The 12,353-nt window shown below is 49.6% G+C and overlaps 1 protein-coding gene across 2 annotated transcripts; it reads left to right on the top strand.

Moving 5' to 3' along the window:
- Window positions 1-1,323: 1,323 nt before the first annotated feature.
- On the top strand, window positions 1,324-10,377 carry MINDY1 (MINDY lysine 48 deubiquitinase 1). Of its 2 annotated transcripts, none has more exons than XM_007460241.1 (10): window positions 1,324-1,818; window positions 4,709-4,855; window positions 5,215-5,272; window positions 5,667-5,731; window positions 6,336-6,494; window positions 6,830-6,932; window positions 7,322-7,464; window positions 8,539-8,730; window positions 9,432-9,581; window positions 9,858-10,370. In XM_007460241.1, exons 2-10 carry the CDS (start codon window positions 4,829-4,831, stop codon window positions 9,936-9,938), a joined length of 978 nt encoding a protein of 325 aa, XP_007460303.1. In that variant the 5' UTR covers window positions 1,324-1,818; window positions 4,709-4,828; the 3' UTR covers window positions 9,939-10,370. The 2 variants fall into 2 exon arrangements, with proteins under 2 accessions (XP_007460303.1, XP_007460302.1); XM_007460240.1 differs by having other exon boundaries at window positions 1,720-1,818; window positions 4,045-4,855; window positions 9,858-10,377.
- The last annotated feature ends 1,976 nt before the right edge of the window (window positions 10,378-12,353 follow it).

The following is a 12,353-nucleotide window of genomic DNA, read 5'->3' as shown; positions in this document are numbered from 1 at the left end:
CCCGGGAGTCCGACATCGCCCCGCCCCCAGCGGCGGAGGCCGAGTTCTGCGCCCAGGGACTCACGGGAGGAGCGAAGTGGGGGCCGGAGGCGCGAAATGGGGCGTGGTGCAGGGCGTCCTGGGAAGTGTAGTCTCGAAGCGCCAAAATGGCCCCAAGAATTGAGGGAAGGAGAATTTTCTGAGATCACAAGTGTATATGTGTCACATAACCTATCTTTGTGGCATCTGAACTTTCCTTCTTGAGTCAGGCTAAGTATAGCATCTTTCCATATATTACACCGCGCATCTGGTTGACATCTTAAATTACACTGGGCAAAAACAGCTCCTCATCCCTCTCTCGAATTCTCTTCCTTACCAAACTGACCAACTGCCACCAATTGCGTGATTATACATGTTATAAAAACATTAGAGTAGTCTTTGACCTCTCTTCTTTACTTAATACCTACAGTCTGTCGCCAACTCCTGCTGCTTCTTTTCTGTAGCCTGTTTTTTTCCTACAGCGTCGGCAAATGTCTCATTCTTTTCCTGGACTGTTGTAACCTGGGTTCTTTGCTCCCTGCCTCCCTCATTGTTCCAACTGCTCTTTCAGCCTTCGGAGTTGCTTGAAGTTTCATCCTGCGGCAGCCCTGTAAGTAGAGCTTGGAGGGCCCTTCAGAACGTAGAGTAGGGTTCCAACCTCCTTTAACTGCCACCTTCCAGCCCCAGGGTAGTGCAGAGTACTGCAAATAAAGGTATTCTCATCATCAAATGTTCCCCTATTTATTAATCCATCCCTTTATTTCCTACCACCAGCCTCACACCAGCTTTCCCTGCTCCCCAAGCTAGGAATTGAGAGGAGGGGACAGATGGGAAGCTGAGGCCCGTGGTGGGAACAAGGACTAGAGCACAGGGGTATTGGATGTCCTGCTTGCTCAGCTGGTTTTCTCCCTGCTGCACTCTTCCCAGAGCCTGGGGCTTCCTCCACACCTTCTTCTGCACTACCCAGGCACAGCCCAACCGGTTTCATTTCTAGACTAAAAAAATGATTCAGTAAGGACTTGGAAAGGATCGGGATTTTTTCACTTTAAATGAATAAATATGGAAATATCACGCTCTTTGGCCCTGCTTCTTTGGATCCAGGGCAAAGGACTGCTATACCCCGGGAGATCCAACGTGCTGCTGCTGTCCAGCCCTGCTCCTCCCCACTCAGCAAGGGCCCTTGCTCTTCCCTATTCTCACCAGAGAGGCACAAGTGCTCCGTCCCTTCCAGCGGCAGGCGGAGGGAAGAGAAAGGGTCTGTTGTTTTTCTCTCCCTGTTTCTCTCCCTCACTGCTGATCACCAAGCTGCTGACCAGGTCAGAAAGCCCTAATGGAAATCCTCCAGTGCTGGGCAGGCTCCTCCTCCTCTGGGGAGCTTGTCCTTGACTGATTTTTCTTTGTCCTGATGGGAAAAAAGAGAGAGAGAGAAAGAAGAAAAAAGAAAAACCACAAACTTCCTTTGAAAACCAGCTTGTAGACAGGGCCTGGAGCGCACGCCCTAGACTCGGCGATTCAGAAATCCCGAAGACGCTCTAAGCGACCTGGGAGCACCTGGGCTGCACCCCTGTCTGCCTGCACCCTCCTCCAGTGCCCCCCGGTCGTGGGCGTGAGTCCGGAAGTAGCCACAATCCAGCCAGGACCGCCGCTCGTAAACCTGGGTAAACCTGTATAAGCTCTGGCGTTGACAGCTGGAAGGCAGCTGGGACTGTGGCGGCGCCCCTCCCTGTACCCACCTCCACCATCGCTTTGCCAGAGTTGAACCCCCCTTCTAGGTCCTGGAACAGCACCCACTTCTGTAAGGTAAAAACTGTTTTAACCATTTCCTTCGCCTTTTCTCCTAACCCCCACTGCTCTTTTTCCTCTCCAGCTCTGGGGAGGTGACACGGGCTGTCCTTCCACCTTGGGTCTCTATACGTCTGGATTTCGAGAGGAGCTCAGGCAGAAGGAGTATGTAAAAGAGATGCTGCTTGGTCCCTACACTTCGTCCTTTTAATGACACCTTCCCCCTCTCCCTTGCTAGCAAGTAGACAGCGCACTGTGGTTGCCTTATTCTGAGGGGAAAATCTAAATCATTAGTTGCATGAAGATTTGGGTCAGACAGAGTGAGAGGGAGATTAGAGTGGGACAGTCAGGCACTTGAGGGGAGAGTAAAGTTCCTGGGGAGCCAGGGCAGGGGACACGGGTGTCTTCTTGAAGCTACATACCTGGTTTATATGCTTCTTCCAACTTTTGGCTATTTACTGCCTCTGGCTATAGGGAGAGTCCAGGGCTGTTTTGACTCCCTTACCGCCACCAGAGATAATTCCAGCTGGAGAGAAAGTGTAGGACTTGAGTTAAGAAAAGAGGAAAAGCATGAAGTCCTGATTTGTTTGAGTACCTATGAGTCTCAGAGTCTCTCCTGCTCTGAAATACTCCATTATGCCCAACCCACCAGGCGTGCCTCCTGTAGAGTGGAACTCCTCCATCACACTTCTGGCCCCTCTTCTGAAGACTTAGCCCACTTAGCTTTTTGCCCAGATTCTCTGAGACCCAACTCCCTCTGGTATCCAGCTCCTGGATACCACTGGCCTGGCCAGCTAGTGGCCCAACCCCCGCTTAATTATTGATCATTTCTGGCATTGGACAGAAAAGCTAAGAAATAAGCGCTGTTTTTCTCCAAGCTTTTAAAAAAGTGTCCCAGGCTCTGATTTCTGCTTCTAAGGCTCATCCTAAGTGTCATTTGGGAAAGGAGGAAAAAGGGAGAGAGAGGGGAAAAAAAGCATAAGGCCTGCAGGCAATTTTTGCTGCTATGATTCTAAATCAACAACATGTAAATGAGATGCAGCTAGCATAAATTATATTTGAATCAGGAGGATGATCAATTTGGGTGACTAGGCTTATTTCGGTAACTTTTCTGTTCCTCAACTTCACCCCCCAGGCTTTACCCTAGCCCTAAATTCCTGCCGGATTGCAAAAGGAAGCATAGTCTCAGGTTAGGCGGAAGCAAGAGAAAAGATTTCTAACAAGTTTAATTTCTCCCCCTTTCTCCCCCTGATCAAGGGGGTGAGGGGAGTACGGAGGTTGAAGGGAGATGTTTTCCAGGGGGCAGGGTTTGTGGCTTTTTATTGTCTACAATCCATGGTGTTAATTAAATGTCTATGCTTAGTGCTGGTAGAGAGCAGGTTAAACAGATCCAGAGTTGACATCTAAAATGACCTAGATGGGAATAGATGGAAAGAACATATGCACAGGTAGAGGAGTGGAGACGGAGCATTTTTTGTTTTACAGAAATCAATAATCAGTATTTTCATATTCCATGTAGTGGGCAAGAGAGTATCTCTGGGTTTTGGCAGTTTTCGGAGCATAGAGGAACTGAGGAGACGTCGATATCCCAACTCTAGCTGTCAAGAGAAGCTTACTGGAAGAATGGGGTCGGGTGGTGTGTGTGTGTGTGTGTGTGTGTGTGTGTGTGTGTGTGTGTGTGTGTGTGTGTGTCTGTTTTGTACATCTAATCTGAAATTACTTATCAGAACTGATCTCTGATTCAAGTCCCCAGGGCCTGCATTTCCCCTCTCCAGCCTACAGGAAGCTCCTCCCAGGATCTTTTTGTTGTGGTTTGCGATTGTGTAAATCTGGAGTTGTGAAGGTGGAGTCCTTTGAGGAGAAAGACTTATTTCTCACCAGTGTTTCGCCTTTAGGGGTATGGTACTGACTCTCTTTATTCTTCACCCCAAGCACTATATGACTGTTCGTCTTTTTGCCCTTGGGATGAGGCAGAGAGAAGATGGCCCTAAAGATATAAGCCATGTGTGCTCAGGATGTTTCCTGAACAGCCAAGGGACAGGGTTCAGGTAGGGCAGAGGAATTACTCTCATTCTGGCTATGGTGGGGTTTACTGACATGATGCCTATTACAGGGTGAGCTAAAGATCACTGTATTAATAATCATTAGTATAGTTTTAACATTTCTTTCTCCATCTCTTTTTCTTCTTTCTCCTTTTACCCGCCCTTTCTGTCTTGTCTCCATTCCTTGTCCTTCCTGTTTCAGGGAAGCTGACGCCATCCAATGTCTTCATTCCCACCGGAATCATCACCCCCAAGCCTGAAAGTCCTGTACCCTCGTTGGTCCTATCTGGTCACAGCAAGTTAGAGGTGAAAGAGCCCGGCCTGGGGCCCTTCTGTTTACCCCAAAGCTGTACTACCTGTAGCCAGGAGTGGCCAACAGACGCTAACCGAGTCTTCTGCACTACATTCCTTTTCCAAGACTTTTCTGGCTCTATTTGGGTTCCAGCCCAATGATTTCCTTCTTATTGGATCGTTCTCTCTTTTGCATATCAAGCCTAGATTAAGCCAGTCCCTGAGGACAGTAAAGTCCTTTGGTGCCCCTCAGTTGACCCCTCCTGACCATGGAACACCATCAGCCTGAGCATCCAGTCCGTTGTGAGGCCAGGACTGCGGAAGTGGTCAGCCCTGAAAACCATGAGGTCCTGTCAGAACCCAGTGAGCCCCCTCAGGACAAGGATGCCGAAGAGGCTGATGGGGCAGCTGGAGAACAGAAGCCAGTAGATGAAGCTTTGCTGCCAGCCCAGGGCCAGGATAACCTCGAGTCCCCTCCACCTGATGCTAGCTCAAGCCAACAAGAGACAGCCCAGGGGACACAGCCTGAGGTAGAGACAGTGGGGGCCTGCTCCTGGCCCCAAGAGCTTCCCCAGTCCCCCAGGGCCCGACAACCTGAGCTAGACTTCTACTGTGTAAAGTGGATCCCCTGGAAGGGAGAACGGACACCCATCATCACCCAGAGCACTAACGGCCCTTGCCCTCTCATTGCCATCATGAACATCCTTTTTCTTCAGTGGAAGGTAAGAGAGAGCTTGGATGGGGGCTCAGAAAACCTTGATCATTCTGATTTTCTCAAACCAAACTTTCCAGATTATTCTTCCTGTTTCTTCAGCTTGAACAAATGAGATAAGATATTCGTTAAAAACAAAACAAAACAATTATCTGTCCTACTCCTCTGTCTTCTACTGTCTAGCAAATGGGAATGCCTTGCAGTTTTCCACATTCGTTCCCTTGCTCCAGTTGCAAGCCTTTCTTTTCTACCACACCTGACTACTGGACAACCCCTGCCCTCCCGCTGCCTTTCTATGGGTTCCTCCTTCAGTGCTCCATGAAGGAAAGCACACACCTGGCTAACACTTTGATCATTCCTTGCCTCCAGGTGAAGCTGCCACTTCAGAAGGAAGTGATCACATCAGATGAGCTCATGGCCCATCTTGGTGAGTGACTGGGCCTTGAAGAGGGAGGGAGATAGTTTCCAGTGCTATCTACTCAGCCAGAAATCCAGAGTGTTGAGGGACTCCCCATGCGGGGATCTTATGTGGCAGGGAAGGTAAACATCTGTGGGGCTTCTCTGCAAGGCTGGGGAATGAAAAGGAAAAGTCAAGGTGTCAGGAGTCCTGGGTTGTCACCCCAATTCTTCCCTTAGCTTTCACATGGAACCTTGCGTGTACCCTTCACCTTTGTGGGCCCACTTTTTCCTCTGAGAAACTAAGGCCCTTTGCAACTCCGAAAATCTGTGGTTCTGTGACATTACCTCCCTTCTCCTGGAGAAGAGGAAGTAGCTTTTGGGACTGTCGGCGGGGTAAGCTGATAAGGAATCCTGTCTTGTAGGAGACTGTCTTCTGTCCATCAAGCCCCAGGAGAAGTCAGAAGGACTTCAGCTTAATTTTCAGCAGGTGAGGCGAAAGGTCTGTGGACATGGGGCTTTGCAGGCTTATAAGGGGACACCCAGGCTATTAAGAGAGGCCTTTCTGATGCTTCTCAGGAGCATTCCTTGAAGCATAATTTCTTTCTGCAGGAGGGGGAGGGTGTATCTCTGTCCTAGAAAATATGTTCATTTACATAAGATAAAGAAGGGTTGAGACAAGGGAGGAATTTCCATTGTAAGAGAACACCAGGGAAGAAAAGCAACAAGATTAAATTTTTTTTTTTTTCTGGAGGTGGGAGTGGGGGGGGAGGGGAGGCTAGAATAGCCATCATTTTCTTCTTTTTTCCCCAGTTTTATTGAGATTTAATTGACATATAACACTGTGTCAGGTTCTTTTTTTCCATTTTATTTTATTTTTTAAATTGTAGTTGATTTATAATATTGTGTTAGTTTCAGGTGTACAGAGTAGTGATTCAGTATTTTGCACATTATATTCCATAATAGGTTATTTTAAGATACGAGGTATAATTCTATGTGCTATACAGTATATCCTTGTTTACCTATAGCACTGTGTAAGTTTAAAATATACATGTGTTGATCTGATCTATCCATTATTTTCTTTTCTACCCCAGAATGTGGACGATGCAATGACAGTGCTGCCTAAACTGGCCACAGGTCTGGATGTCAATGTGCGATTCACAGGTGTCTCTGACTTTGAGTATACACCTGAGTGCAGCGTCTTTGACCTACTAGGCATACCTCTGTACCATGGCTGGCTTGTTGATCCACAGGTGAGGGTAGGGGGCGCAAGTGAGACTCAGTCAGCTCAAGCTGAGAGAGAAGCAAAATTTTGTGTGGAGGGGTTTAGGGAGGTAGGGAATAGATTGGCTTGGGAGGGGATTAGGGTTTAGAGGCTGGATCCAGTGCAGAACTCCTTTAATTTTCACCTTTCTGGGGGGTAACATTCAAATACAAGCAAACAATATGGAAATAGGTCAATTCTTCAGACATCAAAAGTTTCAGGAAGCTTTGGTCTTAGGGTTGCAGTCTTTGTGGGCTTGCTTCACTTCCTTCCTGAAAAAGATCTCCCTTTTTTTGGTACCACCCCACCCCGCTGCTCATGCAGAGTCCTGAGGCTGTGAGTGCAGTTGGGAAACTAAGTTATAACCAACTGGTAGAGAAGATCATCACCTGCAAGCACTCCAGTGACACCAACCTCGTGACAGAAGGTGACCTCCCTCCCTTCTCTTCTGTGGATCTTATGTGGAGGGAATGATGGCTACTTAGGTTTAGTGTTTATTGTCTGTCTTCCCACCACCATGTCCCACTAGAATGTGAGCTCCATGAGAGGGAGTTTGGGGAATTGTCTATTTAGTTCACTGACGTATCCCCCGGTACCTAGTGCGACGCCTGGCAAAAAGTAGCTGCTCAGTTAGAATCTGTTGAATGAATGAATACAGCCAGGCTTCAAGGAAGCGATTTCACAAGGTGGGACTGACCCCTAGGGCTTTGACAGGGGCTCTCTGGATGATCCTACCGTGGACTTTGCATTTAAGCCACCCGCCCCCCCCCCCCTTCTTTTGGCGCCCCCCCCCCCTTTCTTGTGCCCTGCTGCCAGGCCTGATTGCAGAGCAGTTCCTGGAGACCACCGCTGCACAGCTGACCTACCATGGTCTGTGTGAGCTAACAACAGCTGCCAAGGAGGGCGAACTTAGCGTCTTTTTCCGGAACAACCACTTTAGCACTATGACTAAGCACAAGGTGATGAGGGTTTAGGAGGTGGGGGTTTGGAGTGCTATCATTCCCTCATGCCTTTTTCTTCTGGGTCAGTGTTTCAGTCAGGATAAGGTAGATTAAGCTGTGATAACAAATGACCCCTGAACCCCTGTGGTTTACCACAACAAAGGTTTATTTATTTTTTCAAAAAAATATTTATCTATTTATTTATTTATTTATTTTGGCTGTGCCCATCTTAGTTGCGGCACACGGGATCTTCGTTGCGGCATGCAGACTTCTTACTTGCGGTATGCGGACTCTTAGTTGAGGCATGCATTCGGGATCTAGTTCCCCGACCAGGGATCAAACCCGAGCCCCCTGCATTGGGAGCACGGAGTCTTACCCAGTGGACCACCAGGGAAGTCCCCAAAGGTTTATTTCTCACTCATGTTTCACGTCCACTGCAGATTGGCTGCAGCCCTGTCCCACATCATCTTCACTTTGGGGCCCAGGCTGACAAAACAGCCTTTATCTGGAACATAGGAGGGGAAAGTGCGGGGGTGGGGAACACACCGCACGTGTGCTTTTAGTGCTTCTGCCTGGAAATGACAATGTCAGTTCTGCTAACATCTCACTGGCCAGAGCGAGCCATAAGGAGTAAGCCTGCCATCAGTGGGACAAGAAAGTGTAAATCCTCTCCCAGGAAGGGGCAGTGGAATTTTTGAACAATACTATAGTTTTCCAAAGCTAAAAATTGTCTGAGCTCTCTAGGAATTGTGTAGAAGAGGGAAAGGTCTTTGGTTCTCAAAGGATTTATCCTTATAACCATCAGGCGAGCCCAGAGAACCATGGGGAGTAGGGTAGAAGGCAGGGTTGTATGCGGGACTTTAGCCCGAGGACTCCATGTTTAACCACAGTGACCACCATACTCACACCCAGCTGACCACGACTCAGACAGCCCTTCCTTCTCCCCACAGCCGCGCATATTTATAAAAGATCCACACGCTCACACTGACACGTTCCAGCTAGCACACCGATTGATTCCAATGGTCTCTGTGCATCTCAGATAGGTGCCTCTGTCACCTGTCCCACCAATGCACTTTGTCCTCCTCTTTGCAGGGTCACTTGTACCTACTGGTCACCGACCAGGGCTTTCTACAGGAGGAGCAAGTGGTGTGGGAGAGCCTGCACAACGTGGACGGAGACAGCTGTTTCTGTGACTCTGACTTTCACCTAAGTCACTCCCTAGGCAAGGGACCTAGGCAAGGGACCTGGAGTGGCTCCCCAGAAAAGCAGCGGCAGGTGGACCAGGTGTGTGGGGTCTCTGGGGAGGGTGCAGAGAGCATGTCCGCCTCAGAGAGCTTCTTGCCATAGGTGCGAGCTGCCTGCATCTTATTATCTAGAGACTGTGACATATGACAGCCATGCCCCTCTCCTCTGTTACCTTTTGGACCATCTCAGCACTTGGTGTGTATTCTCTGGCACCAGAGGTAAAATACTTGGCTGGGGCTTCCCTGGTGGCGCAGTGGTTGAGAGTCCGCCTGCCAATGCAGGGGACACGGGTTCGTGCCCCGGTCCGGGAAGATCCCACATGCCGCGGAGCGGCTGGGCCCGTGAGCCATGGCCACTGAGCCTGCGCGTCCGGAGCCTGTGCTCCGTAACAGGAGAGGCCACAACAGTGAGAGGCCCGTGTACCGCAAAAAAAAAAACAAAAAACTTGGCTATATGTGTTGCTCTGGAGGAGAAGGAGCTGGAGAATTGGAAGGATGAGGAAAGGCTGCTTTTTTTGTTGTCGTTATTTATTTATTTATTTTTTGGGCCACACAGCTTGTGGGATCTTAGTTCCCCAACCAGGGATTGAACCCGTGCCCCCTGCCAGTGGAAGCTCAGAGTCCTAACCACTGGACCGCCAGGGAACTCCCAGGAAAGGCTGGTTTGGAAACCTAAACACAGCCTGGACATCCCCCCGCCCCAGCCTCCCTCACCATCCCTGTTCTTTCCCCTCTCTCCAGGACTACCTGATCGCCTTGTCTCTGCAGCAGCAGCCGTCGCAAGGCACATTGGGTCTTAGCGACCTGGAGCTGGCCCAGCAACTTCAGCAAGAGGAGTACCAACAGCACCAAGCCGCCCAGCCCGTGGCAACACGTGCCCTGTCACCGCAGGTGGGTCTGCTCCCCCTGCCCTTCGTGCTGCCCCTCCAGCGTTCCCACATCCTCAGTGTGCCACTCCTGCTTCCCCTGGTCCAGACACTTGTTATTCCTGCCATGTCTCTTCAAGGTTTCCCTCGGGGCCTTTCTCCTGTCTGTCCCTCTCCCCTGGGTCCCTTCCTGTCTTTCTCTCCCCACTGCCTCTCCCAATCCTGACTCTGCTTCCATCTAGAGTCTCTGTCCTGGGCTCTTCCACGGTTGATGGGTGACCAATTGTTAAATCTGATACAGGGGAGAGGAGCTGCATTTGGACGCCCAGCTGCCGAGCGTCGGCAAAGGCCGAAGCAAGAGTCCGACTGTGTCCTCCTGTAGCCCCGCTCACTGCCAGGCTGCCATGCCTCCGCCTGCAGAGGCTGGGGCTATTTTGCTTGCTCCCCGGCTCAACTTGAGATATGCAGGGTAACTTATTTATGGAATGTTGGGGATCAGAGCAGGCAGTAAATGCCAAGGTCAGACTTGGTGACGTCTTTGCCCTCACGTGCTGCCTCCTCTTCCTCCCAGCCATCCTGGGCAACATTGGGGTTGTTCGGGTGAGGATTTCTGATTCCCAACTCCCTTTCCCCAGAATAGTCACATTAATATACAGACTCAGGCTCCAGGGTGAGGTCCCTGTCTAGAACCCATCTCCCCTACTTTCTGCTCCTGCAGGCCCACCCGTATCCATCCGTTTGTTTCAGGGTTTAATTTGGGTTTCTATCTCCATTATTTGTAATGCCTTCCTAGGGGATTGGAAATAAAACTTCTTTCCTGAGGTCTGTTGTTTGCCTTACCCTGCAGCTATGGGGTTAAGTATTTGACTCAATTGAGGAATGCAAAAAGGGGGAGGGGGAGGTAAAAAGATGTGAGGGGGTGGCCTGTCATTTCTAATACAAGCAGCAGGGGGAGCCAAAGCCTGCTTTTTCCTTTTTTGTTTATTATCTGTTTTCGATAGGTCTTCTGGAAGTAGTACTATAATTTGGGAGGTGGGTTTCCAAGTTCCTGCTTTGGACAGATGAATTTGGGGATTGTGCACCTGGATAACCCAATCTTCCCCTGCAGGGGAGGGGTAGCTTGATCCTCTGCTTGCTTCTCAGGTCATACAGATGGTCCTTTGCTACCTCTAACCATTTCTGACCTCATTGTGGTTCCTGGTTCTCAATTGTTTTACCTGAAATTTCCTGGTGAAGAGAGATTAATGGGGGGGAGGGGAGACACCGAGGGGAGGGGGGTTGTTGACAACTGCAGTCTAGAGCCTCAAACAGGACTCCTGTTGAATATCCAAGTGCACATGAAAGGCACCTCCAGCTTCAAGGCCTCCCAGCCCATGTCCTGCTCCACCCAAACTTCAATCAGGGAACACAAATGACAGTGAAGTTTGCCAAAAGAATTCAAATATCAGTGAGATGTGCTGGCCAGAATACGGAAAGAATGAGTAGAGCAGAAACTATCAAAGAGATCCCATTATCGCATACCCAAGACAGAGCTAGGGGACCCAGGTGCAGATATCACTTTGAAATGAGGGAAATTAAGGGATTTAAGAGGAACTTGGAGTTCCAGACTCCACAAGAAGCTGGAACATGTGGTGCTCAAGTGAGGGGTTATCTTATTTGGAGGCCCAGCTGGTCTCCTGCAGGCTCAGCCATACATGGGAATCTCAGACTCTTGAAGGTCATGTGGGGATGAGGTCTCAAAGGTCTTCAGCCCTGCACAGGGCTAGTAGGGCTGACCGGCAGTTCCCTTTCACTGCATTCTGCAGACAAGAAAGTCAAGTATTAGAAAGACCCACCACCACTATGGCTTAGGTACTCTGTCCTCTCCCTCATGCTGGCCCAGAGCTTGTGTGGTGCCTGGAGTCCTGCACTAAATTCACCAAAGACCCATGAGTACTCCAGAACATGACTATGCTCCACTGTGTGCAGTGTGGAGGTTAGGGGTGAAGCTCCGGGGCTCCAGGTTAAGAACCAGCGAAGTCTCACCTGGAGGGAAGAGTAGAGGGACTTCCCAAATTTCTTTTTGAACTCAGCTCGGATACTTAGAAGATCAGTCTCACTTCGAGAAATAAGGATGCACATCAGGACTTGGTAATTGTCTCAGTTTCCTGGTAGAGGAAGAAACAGAATGTGGATGTGGTGGTAGTGACATTCTCACAGAGTAGGGATTGGGCCGCATGGTGAATTATTCTAGGGAGTGTTGGTGAGGAGAGAGTCAAGGAAAAGAGAAATATGCATTATGTAAGGGTAATGATGTGGCAGGAAAGATCGGTTGCTGTGGGGAATATTACTGGACGATTACTTGTTCCATCCACGTCTTTCCTGGCCCTGCCACTAGCTTAGAGCCTCACTCTTGAGTACCTCACTCCAAGGGCAGGTACTCAAGAAAAGATAGAGGAGACTTGCTACCTATAAAGACTTACAGCATGAGGGACTTCCCTAGTGGCGCAGTGGTTAAGAATCTGCCTGCCAGTGCAGGGGACACGGGTTTGAGCCCTGGTCTGGGAAGATCCCACCTGCCGCGGAGCAACTAAGCCCATGCGCCACAACTACTGAGCCCACATGTCACAACTACTGAAGCCTGCACGCCTAGAGCCCGTGCTCTGCAACAAGAGAAGCCACCGCAATGAGAAGCCTGCACACCGCAACGAAGAGTAGCCCCTGCTCTCCACAACCAGAGAAAGACTGCGTGCAGCAACACTCAATGCAGCCAAAAAAAAAAAAAAAAAACTTTAAAAAAAAAAGATTAAAACACCAA

This window comes from Lipotes vexillifer, unplaced genomic scaffold, assembly GCF_000442215.2.
Source record: "Lipotes vexillifer unplaced genomic scaffold, Lipotes_vexillifer_v1.1 scaffold209, whole genome shotgun sequence".
NCBI lineage: Eukaryota > Metazoa > Chordata > Mammalia > Artiodactyla > Lipotidae > Lipotes > Lipotes vexillifer.
The sequence above is the reverse complement of the archived record's forward strand: the minus strand, read 5'-3'. Positions and strand labels throughout refer to the sequence as shown.